The sequence below is a fragment of the Hyalella azteca genome, unplaced genomic scaffold (assembly GCF_000764305.2).
Source record: "Hyalella azteca isolate HAZT.00-mixed unplaced genomic scaffold, Hazt_2.0.2 contig7647, whole genome shotgun sequence".
NCBI lineage: Eukaryota > Metazoa > Arthropoda > Malacostraca > Amphipoda > Hyalellidae > Hyalella > Hyalella azteca.
This window is the reverse complement of record NW_025937767.1, coordinates 358524-381056: the sequence shown is the minus strand read 5'-3', so window position 1 is coordinate 381056 and position 22533 is coordinate 358524. Positions and strand designations below refer to the sequence as shown.

General features: G+C 39.0%; 1 protein-coding gene across 1 annotated transcript; it reads right to left on the bottom strand.

Annotated features, from left to right (window-relative positions):
* Positions 1-965: 965 nt before the first annotated feature.
* On the bottom strand, positions 966-21857 carry LOC108667122 (autophagy-related protein 2 homolog B). Its single transcript, XM_018154108.2, has 4 exons — positions 21768-21857; positions 15662-15740; positions 13610-13680; positions 966-10905 (listed from the first exon to the last, which is right to left on the bottom strand). Exon 4 carries the CDS (start codon positions 10884-10886, stop codon positions 5211-5213), a length of 5676 nt encoding a protein of 1891 aa, XP_018009597.1. The 5' UTR covers positions 10887-10905; positions 13610-13680; positions 15662-15740; positions 21768-21857; the 3' UTR covers positions 966-5210.
* Between the last annotated feature and the right edge of the window lie 676 nt (positions 21858-22533).

Below are 22533 nucleotides of genomic sequence, written 5' to 3'. Positions count from 1 at the left end.
GATCTCGGAAATTTTGGCAGACGGTGAATGGTAGAATTTTGAAAAAAGGGACTTACACTTCTTTTCAGCAAAATATTTCACTCCACTAAGTGGAGCGCGCGTACTACACTAACCACAGGATCCGATAACTTTTCGGGATTCAATAAGCGAAGATTACTGTCAATTGCTTTTCGTTCAATTTACGTTCTCCGCCCTAATGTTTTGTGCCCGATCACCAAGACTTCAAATTGAGCTTATCTGGAATTTTAATCAACCTTTCTTCATGAAATGGTCGTTTCTTGCCCGAACTACATAGCGAATTACGACCTATAGTGAAGGACTTGAGAAATAAATAAAAATAAAGTTCCGGCAAGGGAGACAGGAGTCCAGGGGAGCGTCAACTTTCCCCGAGCAGACGTCATCCATGGTTGAATTAAAATATTAATTCAACCATGGGCGTCATCTGCCCTCCTGCGGATCACGGAACGGTGCTCGCCTCCGCGCTGTGCGAGGAGGCACCGTGGTCATAACATAACATAGTATAGAATAACATAATATAACATCGTGATCTCGGCGCTGAACAGTAGGCCTGATGTGGCCTGTCGCCGATTCTTTTCCTTTTCGTGCCTTGTTCACAGATCTAAAATCGTGTAATTTGACCGGATCTTTTCATGACTGACGATAGTTTGAAGTAGCTACTAGACATGTAGAAATAAAAAAAATCAAAACCTTCTGGGACGAAGATACATTTTTGCGTCGAATCGAAGAAAAAATCTGCAATGTTCTCGATTTTGGTGACAAGCAGAGCGAAAATTATAGGTGAAGAAAATGCTTAAACAAACCTAAAGCACAGCTAACCGTTCAAATTAAATAAAGACAGTTTACGACGTGTGAGGCAAGAGATTGGTTTCAAAATGTCATCGAATAATTTGAAAAATTGAGGAGTAGAACACGAGGAAGATATGAGGAATAATAAAACCAAACTGTAAAATTTTATGGTATTTGTATTTATTAAGTTATAAACAGGTGCGTTTTTAAACACGCCACTGAACACGCAATTACAATGGTGAAATAAGTGGGTGAGACTCAATATCCGAGCCACAGAACAGAAAACACAGCATATGATGTCTCGTCTCACTGCAATGGCAAACAAAGAGAAATAAATACTATAAGCAGAGCTGCTGGTACGGGACATATTCAGAACTGTATTAAATAGCAACAAATCGACGAGCGGTACAAGGCCCACAACATACATGCAACTGCTTCAAGTGGAATCGAGCATTAATTTATTCGAAATTTTTATTCATTAAATTAAAAACGCAGGAATTTATAATTGTGTATCCGATCAAAATAATGACATAGTTATTTGTATACTGCGTGGCATCTTCAGTATTGAGGAACCTATAATATTGAAAGGTAAATTTACTAGCCTAATTGAACTATCTCGCAGTACTGCTTCAGCGAGCTTAAGGTTACCGCTAAATCAACGAATATCAGTCACAAAAATACTAATGAAAGACAAAATAATGTCGGCACAAGGATCTACTTCACGTTCCGACAATCATACAGAACCCTATCAATAAACATTAAATATTTGTTCTCGTGCAAGAAACCCGAGTTTATAGATCATCACTTGCACGTGGAAAACCATTAAAAAACGTTCCATTAAAAGTCATCGCTATATGTGTGGTACGATAAGGCTAGGTTCAAAACGTACTACCGGGCATGTGCCAGTCACGGTCCAGTCCAATATTCTTTAATGCCTTTTCTTAGAAGCATTCACACCATGGACATAACGTGTGCCTTGCACGGCTGGTGTGAACATTACTATGGAAATTCATAATAGAATATAGGACTGGACCGTGACTGGCATATGCCTGGCACGTGCCAAGCAGTATGGTGTGAACCCAGCCTAAGAGGTAAGCATGCTACTACTTAGGTTGTTCATCGGCCAGTCGCACCTCTCACCTTAGTTCGCAAGTACACCACAACAGCGGTGGTGCAACTGCGCTCCGAAACATCAAAAATAAAGAGCAGTTTCTGCGTCGCACACAAAACAACGAGGACAGTCGACCGATGCCAAATAATTACTAGTGGTAGACCCTGAATACACAGTAACTTATTATGGTCGTCTCTTGGCAGACAATCTTATAGAATACGTATGGCTAACATGTTAAATAAGCAAAACACAATACGTGAATTTTAATGCCGTCTTGAAAACTCAACTTGGCATTGGCGATGTAAACAAAGTTAGGGTGTAAGATAAAAACGTTGAACGTTACGTTCACCTAAAGTTTTGATTAAAACTCAAAAACTGACATGAAAACTGCGTACAAGACGATATAAAGACAATTTCTCTAAAGAGATCACAAGAACGTTACTGCAGACACAAGCTCACAGTGTTTATTCAACGAGACTAAATGCTGAGAAATTATTTTAACATGGATGACTGAGTTGCAAAGAGATTTCCGCATTTCATTGCTAACGAAGTTTAAAACTAAGAGGCTATTAAAAGAACCATGTAGCCGACGTACATAAGGAGGCGTGATTCAACTACTACACATTCTTAAAACTTATTCTTGAATAACTAACTTCTAGAAGAAAACGCCGAGCTTCAATGATAAAAATAATCTTCCACAGCCTAGCCTGCGGAATTAATACAAAATCTTAAAGTAAAATGTGCTTATTTCCAAGCTAAAATGTTTGCTCATAGCGAGCAGAAGAAAGGAGCACGCTAGCCCTTCCAAGCAAATACTCTTGCCTAAGCAGCTTTATTTCACGCCAAATCGCAACTAATTAAAAAGTAACTTCATAAAAAAGCCCCAATATTCATTTTTCTTCAACACAAAACCCAACATTTTAACAGCGTAAGATCTGCAGTTCAAACACAATGCCGGCCACGGTAAGACACTACAGGAGACAGCGAGAGACGGCGGCTTCCCAGCGAGCGGTTGCAAATAAACATTGCGATGCCGGATTTTTTAATGACGCAAACACCCACGATCAAGAAGTAAATGTTGAAAGAACAAGAAAGGCTGTGCACTGAAGTGTCTAGTGTCAGCGAATAATTTATATTTCTGGTTATGAACAAGCTTCACCAAAGTACAATCCACAAAGTTCAAGTCATCAATGTCTTCATCTTTTAAACGTACACTGAATTGCACACAAAAGCTCAAAAATTTCCGACTATACAAAAAAATATCTGGTAAGAAGAAAGGAGACAAATTTCGTGCTACATCCAAAACCTTGTGCTGCGAACAATGGACACAACATCCATGCACGCTGCCGCGCCCGTTAGCTCGAACAGAGTCGGTCGCACTCACGAAATAACATGGGCAAGTAATCGGTGTCGAACGAGCACATGCTAATTGGATAAAAATTGTACAATGATAGACCAAAACGTGAGGAGGCGCACAACGAACGAGATTTTAGTCGTGAGAGATGCAGGAAGTGTTGTGTGTAACACGGCTATTATGAAGGTTAACTATTGAAAAGAAAATTAGGAACGCTCTAGTGAGATCTCGATTAGGATGTGTAATTTATTGTTTGCCGAGCTATAATGCGGTACGCAGACCGAGCTAACACGGGAGACAATAACCAAGATAAAAAGACGTTCTCACTCAAGTGATGGGTTAATTTTCGACCAGTAACATATATTTATTCAGCCCCTGGACCAATTTTCTCCAAAAATAGCTGTCCTTTTGCGCAAAATGAAGCATAGAAGTTCTGGGTGCAAACAATGGCTTCGTATTCATCTTCCGCGTGGAACGAGGAGAAAATTGATCAAGGGGCTTAAGTTGGTTCTAAGTATTATTGGAGAATTTGTTAAGGGTTTGAGTTGGAGCTACAATCCATGTCTTAGGAAGCTAATTGAGCCAATGTCAGCCGTAATAGAACTCGACTGAAATTCACGACAAAACCTATAAGGATATCTGGGGGATAAGTCGGAGGGTTTTCTTTGAGTAAAAAAATTGAAATTATTCCCCAATGCACTGACAAGCTCATGAATATCTTGGAAGGATAAACCAACACGAAGAAGACAAGCAATTCACTTCGAGTTGAAGCAACTAAGAAATCCTACAAAGATACAGCATAGGTGAGCAAGTCCACACCTTTTATCCACGCCGATATTCAGCTTAGAATTCGATACTGAAATGTGGATTTATAGAGATGCGAGGGCTGCAGGTATACATATGAACGTGCCGACTGTGCCAGCGAGTTGTTCGCTGGTAATATTTATGTCAAATGATTACATTGTGATTTACAGTACTCTATCCATAAAGTAAACGTAGAAAAATAGCTTTCATTTAATATAAGTTAGATGAATATGACGACACACTATTATTTGCACACATCAAGATCCCAAGAATTATATACATCATCATTAATGAAGCGTGGTTGCCTGGAGGAGTTGACATGATCAATGATTAACCAGGAAATGCGAGCCACGAAGCCCTGGATGTTCCAGTGCAATTTGTGCAATCTAACATCAGTAGGAGGTGTAGCAGTGATTAGTAAAAGTTATTAATTCTACGGCTTCATCAAGGACCTGAAAAGCGAGCAATTCAAGGATGATACGCCCTAAATTTTTCACTTAGCAAGCAACACAGACTTAAATTTGAATCACAGATTAGCTGGGGAAGAGTTAACTTCTTAAGTGATAAAAAATTCTACCAGTGGATAATCAGTGAACACTCAATTGACCTGAGAGACTAGGAGCATTGCAGATCATTATGGTGAGGTGAATATTGCAGAACTTCCACCTTAATTTACTTATTTTAGCGGCGTAAACATTAGAGGCAACCAATGTTGATTAGTAAAGGAGAAGTTCAGTAAGGAGCTTTATGCGTGGCGCTAAGATGATAGGAATGAGCTCATTTCTTCAGATCGCTTCAAATCGTCACAGAATTCTCGAGTATTTGCTTCAGACAGCATGAATCAATTGGTGGACTAAAGTAAGACCTACTACTAGGTATACCTTTCGTGACACGAGAAATAGCTTAGAAATGTTTCAATAAACCCCGTCAGAAAATCGCGGAGCAATGCAAGTCATCAGCAGGTCCAGGTCGAAGTAAATCACACAAATCTCTACCCAAAAAAAAATGTCTTTACCAGGCTCAGAATAATGGTTTTAGATTCATAAAATGTATTAGGGGACGTCAGGATTTCTACCATTCAAATCAGCCATATCACGAGGCAAATAAATCAAGTCTTGGAGTAGGATGGGAATTTTACTTGTACTTTTGCTGGAGCTCCTTCTCGTTGCCAGGAGTCCACTGATGCTGCAGGCCGGTCAAGATGCAGCCAGTGACCTGTGTAGCCAGGAAGGGTGGCGTGATGACCATCTCCGGGATGTGGCGTGCAAAGCCTGACACGGCACCGGCCACGCCTCGCTCACGACGCTCAGTCTGCGTAGACTCGATGATGTTGCTGGTGACGCGCGCAACGCGGTTGCGAACTAAGCTAGTGGCCACACACACGCCAGCCACCGCATCCGACGGGGGAGCACGGGAGCCTTCGATGCGGTATGTCGGAGTCACGATCACCATTAGGTAACTAGCGACGTTCTCCATGCAGTTGAACATTTTACCAAGAAGGCCGAATGTGGCAGCCATGGAGCGGCATGTGAATGCTTGCCCACCAATCATGAGCCCTCTGAAGATATTGCCGTCTTTCATGTACTGCTGTATTGGAGCTTCAACCAGCTGCCACATGCCACCGACAATTTCAATCAGAAGTCCAACGGGAGCAATCATTTTGAGGAGGCCTAACTTTTGGTTAGCGTAGATGTCGTCCACCCACTCCTTGCGTAGGTACTCCATGACCTTGTCGAGACCAAGAAGACCTCTTTTGAAGTTGATTTCTTTGAGCTTCAGAGTGACCTTATTAGCGCTCGACAACGCCAACATAAGCTCATTCAAACTGTTGATGTCCGCGAAGTTGCCTTCAAAGTCAATGACTATGACCACAGAAGGGTTGAACACAACCGACTTGAAGAAGGGCTTGTTTTGGGCATGAACAGCTCGAGTGTGAGCAGGCAGAGGAGAACTCGCTTTATGTTGTCGCACCGTGGCGCCAGGGGATGAAGCCGCTTTGGCTCGGGCAGAACGCATCGCTAGGGCATAACTTTCTTCACGGATCTGAGACATTTCCTTGAAAAACTCCATGAGGAATGTAACGGTGGCCTGATCTGCGTACATGCGCACGTTGCCCATCGAAATGTCGAGGTCACATTCCTCACAGAGTTCTTCGTTTGGTCTCTTCTTCACCATCAAGTCAATGGAAATAAAATCGGATTTTTCACCGATGGGATACTCCTCCGTGACGTAGCGACAGAGCAATTTTCTTAAATTAGAAGCAGGTACTAAGTCTAATATCTCAATGTCCTTGACGCTAATTTGATGATGACAAACGACCATGCTTTCAGGACCATAGAACTCGACTCGGTAGCGGAGTTTCTTTACGGTTATTTCAACCATGGGCCTCAGTACCTTGCTGCTACCTCTACTTATTGAAGTGTCTTTTCTCTTGACGGAGGGAGAAGGATGGTTGAAGGAGAGCCTAGCGTCGCGGCTGTTGAACGACACTGACGAAGGAGAAGCAGTGGCAGCAGAAGACAGCACAGGACTACAGGACTCGGGAGTGAGAGCGCGCCCGTAGCACAATTTCCAGCTAAATGAAAGCTCCTTGATGAAATAACGCTCGAGGGGCATCGCTGGAACTGCAATGGAAATGTTCTTCAACAAGGGCAACTTCTTATCAGGCCATGGATTGTTGTTAAAAATGGCGATTTCATGAGGTTTGCCCTGATCGACCTTCTGGAGTCGCTCTAATACAGTACAACGGTCGTTAAAAGCAGGCTTTCTGTCATCGGTACCGCTGATGTTTCTCCCCCTGTTCTTTGGTTGCCCCCTACTTGGAAGCCTTTTAGGAGGCACATGCACACTCTCTGAAGTCTGGCTGCCCACTTCATTAATAGCTTCTGCTAAGAGTTCTCGCCTAAGTTGCAGCTCCAGCTCGTCAGTTTCGGTCACCGGCGTGGGCTCCCTTTCCTTCGACCAGGCACTGTCTGAGTCTTCCACCGCATCACCTTGTCCTGCAGACGCCTCGCAAAAGTGAGACACATACTTCATGAGCTCAGCAAGAGTGTCAGAACAAGTGATGAGTGAGACCAAAGCACCGACTATTATCAGCTCGGTGTTAGGGACTTTGTGAACTCTAGACAGAGCTTGTCGTAGAGTCAGCTGCAAAACGCCTAAATTCAAAACTTGGGCAATGATTGGTTGCAGGCCGGGGTACTCTTTGCGGATGAATACACCCGAGTCTTCAACAATGGTTCGGAATATAGAGGTGTTGCAGTTGCACGACAGGCTGCTAGCCAGTATCAAGGATCCGATGTAGAGTAGCATGTCGGTGTCAAAACCTTCAGGATGATATGTCACCAGACAGTTCATGAAACTGAAGTGAACGTCGTTGACGACTTCTGGAATTTCATATCCTTGGATAGGATAGTCCTGCACCGAAAACATATCCTGCAGCTGCATGAGCCACATGTCTTGAGAGAAATTTGTCTCGTATTTATACGAGGCATGGTTAAGTTTCCCAGACAACACCATCGTACTCACGTTACGATGCTCATCAAAGTCAAAGTTCATGACCAGTGACAACATGTCATGGTCGTCTGTAGGGTGCGTGTTAATGTTTTTGAGATCATCAGGGGAACAGCGTCGTATGACGAGCGACATTTCCTTGGGCTCGTTCAGCTCACTGAACCAAGCGGGATGGTGGGCTAGAGTTGCATTCCGTGTAAAAACACCAACGTAAGATTTGTTAACGTTTCCCTTGAAGCCCGCAGCGACGTAGAGCGACGCATGACCAACGTCCATGAGGATACGTCCTCGAGTGACAGGACTGAGTTCCCCTTTGCTGTCACGATTAGGAGTGATAAGTTCTATGCTGCCTTCACCTACTTTCATCGCAAGACCAAACTTTGTTGTGGGAAGGTTGCTACACAGGACTTCCTCGCCGAGCAACCTGTCCTTTATAGGATCAGACGAAGACTTGGAGGAGGCGTCAGAAGTCGAAACGGGTACAGAACTCATGGTGCTCATGAACTGGTCGTCGTCTACATCGCAGCTGAAGGAGTGATAAATGCTGATACCCGTATCAGCAGCCAGACCCACATCATTGTTAAGCACAGGCTTGCTTTGGCTTGTCATCAGGGGATGTGAGGAATGAGGCTGCCACAACAACAGATCGTAAGCTAATCTATTGTATATTACCTCGTAGATATGCTTAGAAGGTAAAAAGAGTGATAAACATGGAATATCGGCCTCTAGGTTTACGTCTGCGTTTCTGCAGCTCTCAGTTATGAAGGCAGCAAAAGTAGAGTCGCTGGCGGGATACAGCAAAGGCTCTGATATAGCATCCTTGTGATTAGAAACCAAGTTCTTTTCATAGAAAGGTTTGGGGCCGTGTAAGCTTTGAGTAAACTCTGATCGACAGCCAATGCGGCGTCCAAAAGTAAACCTGAGCGACACTCTTTCTGCCTCACAACGGCTGCTTGCTTCCCCAATCAAGTAGCGCTCGGTGTCCCGACTTTCCTGGAAATAGACGCTGGCTGAGCGCGATAAAATCCTGACCTCATCAAAAGCATTGTCTGCAGGGTGACAAAAGTTGCTGATCACATCTAAATCTACGAAGAGGACAGTGAGGACATCGCTGCGGAGGTCTCTCTTCCACACAGGTTTTGTGAGAACATCTGACATGGGGCGGAGATCGGGTACAGGGAAACGTAAATTCAAGTAAACTGACGAACACGAACATGAGAAGTTGACTTCGTGCTTCAAAACGAGAGTGGCCGCTTCGTTGCTGCCGAGTGAGGGAGGTATAACTTTAGCAGTTTTAGATAATAGATCTTCATCAGAAAACGAGGGACTATGGAAAAATGCTTCGGCTCTGTCAATTACAGAAAGATCAATTTCCATACCAAAATTGGCAAATGCAAGGGAAACGTTGGTTTTTGAGTTCCCGAGATCCACTTTTCCTTTGTAAGTGTTCCGAATTTCAGAAGTGCAATCAAAACTGACGTTCAAACATGGGTTTCCTCCAGCCAACAAGCCATCGTTCAGGAACACTAGTAATTCGGAAAATGATGCTACAACGTCGTCGTTTTTCTCCACGATACACTCGACGAGTTCCATGTTGTGAATTCTTGATACGACAGCAAGATGGAGCTCCTCACTGGTCTGAGAATTGACGAAGTCAAGTGTCAGTTTAGAAGCGTGTAGCTGGAAATGGTTTTTCAAACAGTGTTTGGCAAAAAGTGATCTAAGAGGAATGAAATTTTCACCCGACGCTCTTCTTTCTTGCCCTTCGAACATCAAGAAGAATAGGTCGGCTTCTCTCTCGAGTTCTTTGTGGGAAGCTGCACCAACTGGGGCAATAACATCTTCGTGCAAAATGACCATGGACACGCTCTGGATCACGACGTCCACGTGCATCTCGGATACGTGCTTTTGTGAATTCCTACTATCATCTAGCGATGTGTCTACGCCCTCCAGTCGACCACTCGCCTCCCTTTGAGACTGGTATGTGATTTCAGAAGGAGCTATGATGCTAGTGGCATCTGATGCCACAGACTGACAGTATAAAGGCTTGAAGGCCTGATCATCCGAAAACGAAGGACCAGTCCTGTTAAGAAATTCCTTGTCAAAGGGCTGCGATAAAGGATAGTCGGCCTTAGGAACGGACCATGCGGACGCGCTCGAGCCATGAGGCAAGCGGCCACTGCCGTGACTTTCAAGATCCGAGCCAAAGCCTACAGAGTTAAGGTCAGCAGTCGTGGCCCCTCCAGCTTCTTGTCTCTCGAGCATGTCGTAGTCTTCGTTAGTGAGAGGTTCACTTCTAAGAAACTCTGACTTGGCCGCAGGTTTTTGGGATATTTCCGTCAAAAGTTCAGATATGAGGAAAATTTGACGAGGGGAGAGGTAAAAAGCAATGTCAGGGACGGTTCCGGCAAACGTCAACAACGATTTGTTGGTTTTGTCTTCATAGCTAATTCTAATTAGGGCTTCGTCGTGTATAGACGCTATTTTGATGGGAGTAGAGTCTTGCTTGTGGAATGATTCATTCCATACCGACTCTTCAATGCCAGATGAGTTTTGGTTGAATGGCAAATCAGTGGTGCGCATAATTTCTTCAGTATAAATGCTAACTCTTTCAATGGATGCGATGCGAGAGAAGGATGACGACGATGCACTTTCGTTGCCCAGGTCTTGGTCTGCCTTGCCGTGACATCGATCTGAGTGAACTTTTATTCTACCGACCTGGAACTCTAATGCAATTCCACTGGCAGAATTCGGAGCAAAATGCTCCATGCGTACAGCACAGTTGACAAAGGTTATGTCTACAACGTCGTTCAACGAGAGTAACACTTTCTTGGATGTTTCCTGGGCAGCGCTGTCTTTGTACCGCTCGCTGTCAAGCTCAAGCTGAGCAAATATCTCATCAACAGGCATGCTCTGCTGGTGCTCATAGAAGCTGTCAATCATGCTATCGAAAAGGTTGGGGCAATAGTTGGCCTGAAGTGGAATTATCGTGGCTTTCAGACCATTGAGTGTGATCTTGATCTTGTATCCGGTCATCTCAAAATGCACCTCGACTGCCAGTTCATCGATGCGGGCGTCATTGATGATGAACGGCAAGTTATACTTGGAGAAGAGCTCATTGAGTTTGTCAGGAGCAAAGTCAACGTCTGTGAGGCCGGCACAAAGCACTGACGATTTCCACGTGAAAGTCACCTGCATCTCCCGTGCCAGGTAAGGCTGCAGCCAATGATTTAGGCATCGGCTGATGAACGGCTGGGCGAAGCTGGCGAACACCATCTTTGCTCCGGTGCCAGACATCAACACACACCACAGTCAGCTGTAAAAACGAAAGTTGCCAGTCATTTAATACAAATAAGGTTTATTGCACGTCACTGAGGAAAAAAGAGACACCTCAATTACAAGACGCTGAAAATATACTCAGTAGCAAGAGACGTATTTGCGTAACTTGAGCACCAATACTTGCGTAACTTGAGCACCAGCAGTCAGTCGAATTTATTATTTTAATATAATCCAATAACTACTGAACTTTAACATTTTTTATGCTTTCAACTTTTTAAAATGTTTATATTACTTCTCATATACGTACAGTCAGTAATATTTTTTACAGTCAGTATTTATATCCAAATCGATGTCTTGCTTGAATCTGAAGTTTAATAGTCTAAGACTGACAAGAAAGCAACACAGTCTTTAAATGGAATTAGCTATCAGAGAAACACCTTTTGGTAATAATCAAAGAGAATGCCAGAAATGTGAAAAAAAAACATAAATCCCTCACATTGAAACTTGCTTCAATTACAGACTCGTTGATTCCATGCTTACACCTAAACATGTATATGCATGTGAACTTTCACAAAAACAAGAAGCTTAGTTAAGAAAAACGTGTTAAAAATATGCTGATGAATTCCAACTCCAAGTGAATACAAAATTTCCATATTAGCAAAGCACACTTGGTTATATTCAAAGTGAGAAATATGATTTTGTACTCCAACAAGGGCAGGGTTGGCAATGATTAAATCAAAATGATTAAATCATGTGATTAAATCACTTGATTTTTTTATAAAAAAATCATGATTTTTTTTTATTTTTTTGATTTTTTCACATATTTAAATATATTGAGTGGCAGTCTATAATTTATATTGAGGTATTGTTATTCATGGTTTAGTATAAATGTACTATGAATGACAAATTGGTATATAAACTTGTTGTCTTTAGTGTGTATTAGGTTCCAATGTATTAGGTTCCAACATAGCTAGCAGCTTAGCTAATTCTTATAAGGCTATAAGTAGTCTTTAACTATTTGACTATTTGCTATATATTGATTACAATATACAATTTGAATGTGTTAGCTAGCTTATACATGGTGGGGCAGAACTGATTGAACAGTTTTGAGGCAAAATAACAGAGCAATGGAGGTACCTAAAGAAGAAAGTTTATTTTCCTCAAGATTAGCATAACATACCATTTAAAATACTTATGTTTTGAAAACAATATCAGGAAGATGGGGTTTGTTAGCTGCATCATACTGTTGGAGTCGTTCTCGGAATTTTTCTACAGTACGTTCACACATATGGCGAGGAATGGCCATAACCTCTGCTGCAATAATCCATTCTCTTAGCTGTGGTAGGGTGTGAGGGCAACTTCTGAACCCCTTTCTTTTAGATCTCCCCAAAGAAAGAAATCGCAAATGCTCAAATCAGGTGACCTCGCAGGCCACTGTAAATCACCCCTCAGAGTCTGGGCACATGCATTTCAAAACATTGAGTGACATTCAGGCTGTGTGAGCTGTAGCCCCATCCTGCTGGAACCACACGTCTCCCAATGCTTCATTTTCAACAATGTTTTCGTCCATCATAGGCTGCAAGAAATTGCAGCATAGCAAACATTGCAGCATAGCAATCGGAATTCACTGTTGCGGTTACTCCCTACTCTGAGAACGACTCCAACTGTGTGTTGCTGCTAATGGCCACCATCTTCCAGATATTGTTTTCGAAACATAAGTATTCTAAATGATATGTTATGATAACCTCTAGGAAAATAAACTTTCTTCTTCATGTACCTCCATTACTCTTTTATTTTACCTCAAAACTGCTCAATCGGTTCTCCCCCACCCTGTATATTGAGAGGTTGAGATTGTATTGACCTTTTTAGGCAATTTGAAAGATTTTCCACCCCAATACGAGTACCGGTATTCTAATTAAAATATTTAATTTCAATCTTTTAAATATGTGAATTTAAAACTAGAAACAAAACAATTACAATTATTAGGCTATATATAAAATAATTAAATGCAGTGAATGGATATAAAATATTTGAATTGTGCACATGTTTATTTCAAACAGTATTAGATTTTCTCATAACTTAAGTCTCATTTCAAGTCGTATGAGGTTTGTTTAGTTATCGTTCAGTTTATGTTTAGTATTGGTTTATTGGTCTGAATTAAATGGAAACTACTAGTCGGTGTGTATAGAGGGTAGAGTCTGGTAGATTTATAGGACATAAAACTAGTAGATCTATTGATAGTGCTGTGCACTGTGCTATCAGCTACCTATCTGTTATGTGACTCTTCAATGTCTGGAAGATCTGCATTCCTGAAGTGTTTTTGTATATTGAAGCCAGTTAAATGGTCAATATTTAGCTCATTACCTTGCTCCATACAAATTTTACAAAGCTAATGAATAGACTTATCAATAATTGTTTACTTAAAAATCCCTAAGTGGTAAACACCACCTTGGCCAGTTGGCCATTGTTGAAGGCAATAAGTGCCCTTTTTAGCCATCCATTATGATCCATATACTGTTATTGTTAGTAGGCTAATTGCAACATAAAAAAATAACACTTCAAAAAGACAAAAAAGTTGAAAAAATCAAAAAAATCAAATAAATCAAAAAAATCATGAAAAAATCAAAAAATCATTGATTTTTGTTTTTTTTTTTATTTTTTTAAAAAAATCAAAAAAATCGCCAACCCTGAACAAGGGATAAGTAGACAATCTGCAGTTGTTTAACAAGTTATTTGCCCACCTCTTTACTTGGGGGCTTCTAAAGCAGTAGCTGAAGGCGGCGCCTCACCAGCACTCAACTCATCAGCAGATCTGCAAAAACACAATACTGAAAAAAACTCATAGTATAGTACCGTCATTCAGGGCTTAAAAGGTTGTCCAATAATAAACTTCCTAAATAAGGGACATTCAATATTTTTGTAGGCATCAAAGTATGTTTGATGCTTATTACTATCAATTTTATTAATTAATTTCATTATTTAATGTATTTATTATTTAAAGTATTATTCTTTGATAAATTGTTCAAGCCATCTTTTATATGATGCACTAGTTTATGTATATAGGTTCCTTTTTGAGCCCATGATATTTTTAACTTAAATAGAAAATAAGATCAATAATGTTACATTTCAATCATAGATTGTAAAAGTGGAAGTGTGTGTTTGTGCATTGGAAGCCTAGCACAAAAGACATCGCATATACCAGTACTTGAAAATATATCTGCAATATCTATCATTTCCCCTCCTATCATGAAAAGTCATCGGTCAATTTTATGCAAGAAACCAGATTAAAAAAATTTTTCTGTCAACTCTCAGCAAGAAACTAGATTAAAAAAATTTTTCCTGTCAACTCTCAGCAAGAAACCAAATTAAAAAATTTTTTCTATCAACTCTCAGCAAGAAAGTAGATTAAAAAAATAGTGCCAACTTGAAATGATCCAAATAGCTTATGAGCACAAGCACAGGTTTGGCCAAGAGATCAGAGTACCGTACCTATGTTGTTGATGATAGAAGTGGAGCATAACCACTAACTTGCCATACGAAGGACAACCAACAATAAAAGAGGATTGAAAAAATTGTTCGATTACTATTTATTTTTAACTAATAATAATAAACTATAATTTGCACCCTACAACTTTTATATATGTTACATACAATTTATTAGATACCTAGGTTTATTTTTAGTAGATCAGTTTGGGATTGCCTGGGATATTTATATATGTATAACCCGCCCTTGCAACATATGTCATTAATGAGAATAAAAATGTTATAAGTTAATTAAAGAATAACTCATTATAACTCCCACTTTTTTGCCTGTTACACAATTTGAATTAAAAAAAATATTCTGGTTCAACAAATGTATACCTACCAATTCAATAACTTCCCATCAAGTATAAAGGCTACATGCCTGAAAAAAAACGTACAGACTTGCGGTGCCAGGCTCCAAACACTTACCAACCCACAAAACAACTAGTATGATATATACCAACAGTGGAACCCATCCTAACAAGGCATTGCAAATTGTTTGTAAAAAAAAAGTAAAAACTTTTCCCATGAAAATTAGGTAACTAGGACCCCCATAATCTGGGGGGTTTACCTCTCTTGAAAGTCACCTCTTCTGTGCATATATTTTGCACTTAAAGGGTTTTCAAAATACATTTTTATTTGGGGTGCCAGATAAATGATTTTTTTTACCCAAGATGAGAGATTTTTTAATTCAGCCACACTCCCTGGCCAAGCCACCAACCCCACATGCTTCTCACCAACCCTGGTCAAGCCACCAACCCCGGCCAAATCACCAACCCAGCACGCTTCTTACCAACCCTGCATGCTTCTCACCAACCCTGCATGCTTCTCACCAACCCTGCATGCTTCTCACCAACCCCGGCCAAATCATCTCACCAACCCTGCACGCTTCTCACCAACCCTGCACGCTTCTCACCAACCCTGCACGCTTCTCACCAACCCTGCACACTTCTCACCAACCCCAGCCAAGTCACCAACCCTGCATGCTTCTCACCAACCCTGCACGCTTCTCACCAACCCTGCATGCTTCTCACCAACCCTGGCCAAGTCACCAGCCCCACACAATGTCTAATTCATCATTGAAAGATGGACACTTTTTGTTGATCCACAATGTTTTTGCAGCTTTAAGGGTGGTGCAGCAGAGCACGGTCAGGCAGGGGGAAAACATTTTTTACAATGTGGTGGCTTGTAAGGCAGTTTGGTTATAAGGGAAGGCAAATATATAAGACGGGGTTGAACTGTATAAAGTTTCCATGACTAGTATTCCTCACCTGATATAGGAATGTGAAGTGGATTTCCAAGATGAGGATTGGATCATCAGGAGCCTCTTCTTGTCAGAGCCATTGAGATCTGGAAATTTAATTGGCTTTAAAAAATGAATGAAAATCAACAGTTCAAAGAGCAAACAAATTTCAGTGCCATTAACAGATTTTACCAAAGAAATTAACATGGACACCCATCTCATTGTACAGACAAATAAAACTTTATCAAATCCCATGTCAGTTTTAGAATTTTCTAAGCATTATACATCATATTTGCAACAGCTTCAGTTTCAAGAACACATTTGTCAGCAAAAAAGGATTCATTGGTTGATGGTTTCAGGAGCTAAAATGCAAATTATCCTAAAAAATTCCTTTTTCTTTAATACAGAATGTAAAATTCCATCTAGTAGATTAAGTGAATTCTGCCAAAGAATACCATTTGCCCAGACTTGGCAATTTACTGCCAACCAAACTGCAGAGCAAATTCATATAGAATACTTGGATATCTAAACTCAAAAGCAATGATTTTGTGCCAAAAACATCTTCCTGAAGATTTAGACAGCAACTAAATTCTCAAAATTATCATTGCTTCGAGAATCAGCCTGCTTGATGCATTTCAATAAAAGAACACTTTATTGTTGTACTGAAACTGATAATTTATTACTCATAGCCAATCTTTGCCTGTAATTCATGGAAAACTACCGTACCACTGAAATAATTTTCACTAACTATTCATGGTAAGATCGGCCCACCATTGTAATCTAACTTGCAAAAATCTTCATAGTTACCATTAGTGGTACTGTTTTCTTTAATTGATAATTTTGCTTATTACCACAGTTATTGCATAGTCTTGACAAGTCTTAGATCAAGATTATTTAAATTATGCACATCATTGTTGGTAAATTATGATGGAATTTGACTTGCTTCCCTCACCCTGTTATATACGTACCATAATATGAACAAAAGAAAGCCTTCCATAAATGACCCCGAATAATGAGATTTGAGAAAAGCATTACCTACTGTGGATGAGTTAGACTTACTAAAATGTGGATATGTGGGAACAAGTTTCCATCTGCAATTTCTGGGAAATTTTTCTTAGCTTTAAAACTTTGACTGTGATTGCTCATTCATCTAAATTTACTTGCCAAGACAAATTACACTATCGTCAAACGGGATAATAAGGGACTGACAGGGTATAAAGGGACAGACATCCCACATCTCATAAAAGTGTTGTAGCAGCTAAACTAATATAAACATTGCAGAACTAAAACTAGTGGTGTAAAGTTCAAAATTTTTCCTATCTATGTAGGTACCATAAAGCAAATAAAGAAATCATACGTTTACTACTGTCAAACAGGGTAATAAGGGATGGTTTTGAGCATTTTTTGTTAATAACTTCTCACATGAAAAATTTCAGAAACAAGTTTGGGCTCATTTTATAGCTCTTTGTGAGGGCTATCAAATGGCATTACCAAAAAAATTCCATACGCTATAGGTGAGGCACCAGACGCAAATAAAAGCGTCCAGATTTACCCCTGGGAACGGGGTAATCCGGGACACTTGCAATAAAAGTTCATTTTAAAATGTTTGAAGCATGCAGAGTGTACTCATCCATTACTAACAGTACTCTGAAGTCCTCCTCTTTCATTGTAGATGATGTAAATGTAAAATAAATGAAATTTTCTGTGATTTTTACATGCTTTCCTTCATTGATATTATATTACCATATTCATTAATTACCATATTATTAATGTGATATTACTGTATCCATGGACATGCCATTGAGCATTGACAACGACCTTGTCCACTGCAAGCTTCATATCAGCAGCCATGCAGCATTTCTTCTGTATCTGTAAGCTTACAGGATGGTTTGTAATTTCGCACAATTTTAATTGAGTCAAGTGATTTCACTATAACAAAAAAGATCGTGAAAAACATACATACCTGAAACAGAAAATAATGTTTTAGTGATGACCATCATATGTTTTGGAGAAATAAATCATAGTTTAGGTCAATTACTTTTCATTCTATGATGCCCGGTGCACAATTCTATATACGTATAGCATTCTATGTACAATTTTGTGACGACCGATGATGCACTAATTTTTCAATAAGTGAATTTTTTTTTGCTGAGTGAGGTAAATGTAATCCAAATTCTTTGTTGGTAATCAATTTTTTGTTAACTGGAACCTTTGCTAACTGAGGTTCTACTGTAAATGCATTTTTAATGGTGTCCCTAATTACCCCAGGGGGTGTCCCTTTTTACCCCGTCATGCGGAAATAGCTGCCATTTTTTTTAATGAGATAGGCAAATTCCGTCAATTACGTTTTCAAGCAAGTAGGTGAGTAAAATAAGTAACTTACTTTTATGTAGGTAAAATTTTTTAATACAGCGAATATTTCTCTTGCTCTAGACCTTAGCAGAGGTACTTTTCCAAATCGCACTTTTCACACTTTTTTTCAGCGATTTTTTAGAGATAGTAAATGTTTGATTTATTGACTAGCTTTATACATACTAATAGATAGTAAAAATGTCAAAGTTTATGCCACTATTTTTAGTTTTGCAATATTTTGATTAGTTTAGCTGATACCTACAAGAGTTCTACAAAATGTGGGATGCACGTCCCGATTTACCCCGCCTGTCCCTTATTACCCCATTTGATGGTACCTCTAAAAAATCCCTGAAAAAAAGTGTGTAAAGTGAGATTTTGAAAAGTGCCTCTGCTAAGGTCTATAGCATAAAAATATTAGCAATATTAAAAAATTTTATGTACAAAAAAAGTTGCACACAGGTGTTGACTTAAAACCATGATTGACAGAATTTGCATATCACATTCAAAAACAAAATGGCAGCATTTTTGCAGGTCAGGATAATAAGGGACACCCCCCCCCCCCCCAGGACACTCATAAAAACACATTTACAGTAGAACCTCAGCTAGCAAAGGCTCCAGTTAACCAAGAAAGATATTAACAACAAAAAATTCTGATTACATTTACCTCACTCAGGCTCTCAGCAAAGAAAAACCTCAGCTGTCCCTTATCACCCAGTCGGGCGGAAATGGCCGCAATTTTTATCTGGAATGAGATAGGCTAATTCTGTCAATCACATTTTCAAGCCAACACCTGTTTGCAAATTTTATGTAAGTAAAATTTTTTTATACAGTGAATATTTTTTTTTTTTTGCTTAAGACCTTAGCAGAGGTACTTTTCCAAAATTGCACTTTATTCCAAGGATTTTTGGTAATACCTACTTCAGATTAAGTGCATTAAAGATGGTGTTTTTTTAATTATATGTTTTTGGGGTGTAGATTAAGAATCTGAAATTAAGAATCTGAAATCCGTTTTTGGCGGTTGGCATCGAAAATTTTTAATGGAACCTGTTCCTAACTGGACCTAACCTGCAAGGTTTTCGTTGATTAGCTAGGTTTTTCCTGCCGCCGGATGGACTCCAAACATAGAAAAAACCTATTGGCTAGGTTTTTCTGGCCGCCGGACGGACTCCAAACATAGAAAAAACCTAGCCGATCAATGAAAACCTTGCAGGCTAGGTCCAGTTAGGAACAGGTCCCATTAAAAATTTCCGATGCCAACCGTGAAAAATGGATTTCAGATTCTTAATTTCAGATTCTTAATCTACACCCCAAAAAACATATAATTAAAGAAAAAAAACACCCTTGTTTTGGATGCACTTAATCTAAAGTAATACCGGATTTTCTAGAGACTAGAGGTAGTAAATGTATGATTTCTTAACTTGCTTTATGCTACATAGATAGGAAAAATGTTCAACTTTATGCCACTATTTTTTTTTGCAATATTTGAAATCGTTTAGCTACTACAACATTTCCACGAAATGTCAGAGGACTGTCCCTTGTTACCCTGCCGTCCCTTATTACCCTGTTTGACGGTATATATCACGGACAATTGACATAAAAACCTAAGATATTATAATCTTAAAGATCACAAAATTTGAAATGAACTGGATTAAAAATAATTTTATTTGTAACTATGCAATATGCATAATATTTTAGTAAGAAAATGAAATTAAATAAATAATATGACTTGTCAATTTCCCCAAACATTTTTATATCACATTACTAATTCTATTTCTCCAAAATCAATGTGAAAAATCAATCGGGAAAAATTCAATACTGGCATCTTAGGCTTGGTGATGTCTAGCCTCATGCCCAACTGGAAAGATCGGCAGAAGCCAGGGCTGGAAAAGTCCATTTCATGTATATTTGTTTGATTGAAAAAATCACGGTTTGCACTTAGCAAACATGTCATTCCATAAAATTTTAAACTTCTGCAATCTGCATTACTTCAATACTGCTGCCAAAATATCCTGCAGAATGTAATAACAAGCCAATATAAAAGGTTTCCTTGAAGATTGCATAGCTGTTGTCACATTGGAGTGGTCAGACTGCCTTATCATGTGTTCAGTTGCCAACTTGCCACTTAAGTGAAGACAAATGTTGGTGTTGCTGTAAAATTGGACTGTTTTTAGGGTTAAAATTAGACTTGGGGTAACATGTGCACAGACTTTGTAGATGAGTTTGCGGCTAAAATAGCTTTTCATGGCCGAGATATGGAATTCACCGCTCAAAGAAATGGAATCAAGGCTGGCAAACCCAAAAACCATGGCTCGAAAAATTCAGTCGCGGCTCAACAAGTAGATATATTCCATGCTTGAGTCAAGCCATCTCTAAATGAATAATAGCCAAAAATTTCAAATTTCAATGAATAAATTTACCCATGACCAATTATCCCATGGGCCATGGCCCAGGCAGCCAGGCCTCTATTCTTTAAAAAAATATAAATAAATAGATTATATATAATATATTATATTTTTTATTATATATAAAAAATATATATAAATAGATTAGATTTCAAATTGTATCTACATTTTCTACAATACCCTTGATTTGTACTACCATCATTTCCAAAATTCAATTTCAAGTGTTGCAAACCTTCACCTGCTTGATAATGAAAATTGTATTTTCAAAACATTGCAATCTATCAAAATGTCATTTGGTAACAGCTTTTTGATCTTGCAGTACCAGCAAAAAATTTTGTTTGACTAATTGAATGAACAAATAACAAGATTAGGTATTACCCAAAAGCATGATCTGGTTTTTACTCAAACTTGCAAACCCAAATATATATATATAATATATGCACACACAATTGCAAAATTCTACCGTTTCCAAAATTCACCTATTAAATGTTCATCACATGTAATTATTAAACAAATGCAACTCCTAAACAGATCTTCAAGATGATGAATTGATGATCATAGATAACTTAGATAAAATATGACCATCATGGTCCACAGGGGTCACAGTCACAACTCACAAGGCAAACATGAATTTTGAAGCAAACAATTTATAATTCTGAAAGAATGCAAAACAAATAAATATTTTTCTTCCACACTACACTATGATATAGGCATTAGCCTGATAAGGCTGCTTTTTATGCAGTGTACAGTGTACACTCTACTCAGTACTCAGCATAGTGGCAAAGCAGAGAGTTTTTTAGACTCTCCCTCAAGTTCAATTTTGAGTCCTATGAGTAGGCCAGTAAAGTATCGTGGATACCAGCATTACCATACATAAGAAATTGGTTTAAATCTTGAGTAAATGAGGAAATTAAAAATAAACTGATTCCAAAAAAGCTCTGGTTTGCCACTATGGTACTCAGTCTACTGTAGTCAGTGAAGTGTACACTGACTAGGTACAATGTAAAAAATATTATGGCCCACATGAGACTTGACAAAAAGAACAAGAGGCAACTTTTACAAAAATTTAACGATTGTTTTTACGAGTAAACGAAATGAATAAAAATAGGTATGATTTTATAAGCATGATGAGGTATTTATTCATAAAGATGGCGAATGAACAAAGTGCGTAAAGAATTCGGCTAAGAGAACAAAGGAATTGGTATACAGCTGAGAAAGACTAAATAGGATATATACCTACGTATCGATTTTGTTAATAGTTTGTGTTTCTATGGCTGTAACTTGTGATAGATATCAACAAAGAAGTAGTAAAAGACATAGTTGCTCTACCAATTGAATTTGAACGTTGAACCAAATACTTAAGAAAGTAAAGAAACGCACCTTCTCTAACAGCATCGAACGGTGACGAGATAATAAATGAAACTTTCAGCAAGTCGTTCACAAACGTCAGCTTCGTCTTTGTTCTACTTCGCAGCGATGCAAAAGAACTACGCACCTGATATGTTAGTGTCGGATTTCAATACCTAAATATTCATAATAAATAGTAAAGCTTCTGGAACTTTCAGAATATTTTATATTTATCATGAATTCTGCGAATACTATTAAACAGACGCTAATGGTAATTTATAAAACACCAGATATTTATTTTTAAAAGGAGACATGCCTCTCAGCTGACTGTTCCAATAATATTATCAGCTGTTCGATGTAAATAACCTTTGAACGTACTCATTCATGCATCATCTTGGTTCATTGAGTTCAACATTAGCAAGTAAAGAAGTCACCATCATTTTGGAATTCAGAGCGACGAAAAGATTGCGAGTTAATCAATACTCGTCCCGCATGATGCAATACCACTTATGTATTCTGTGTCATCAGGCAATCTTGATCGATGTCTAAGAAAATCGGATTGCTTTAATATAAAGAATGGTCATATTTGTGTTTTGGTAAAGCATAACTATGTTTCTGGAAATATATAAATAAATAGGTGTTTTTTTTCGTGGACATTTTCAGGATCATTCGGTGCAAGACGGGTCGGAAAATTGTTGAAGATGCACGCTAATTGATTTCTCTAATTATTTTCATCAGATCTGATGCATACTTGAATTGAAATAGTTTACTTTATATCGTTTGTGCTTCCTACATCGGG

What these genes read in the sequence shown, in the direction of transcription:
- LOC108667122 (XM_018154108.2), bottom strand. Translation starts at nt 10,886, where the DNA reads ATGTCTGGCACCGGAGCAAAGATGGTGTTCGCCAGCTTCGCCCAGCCG.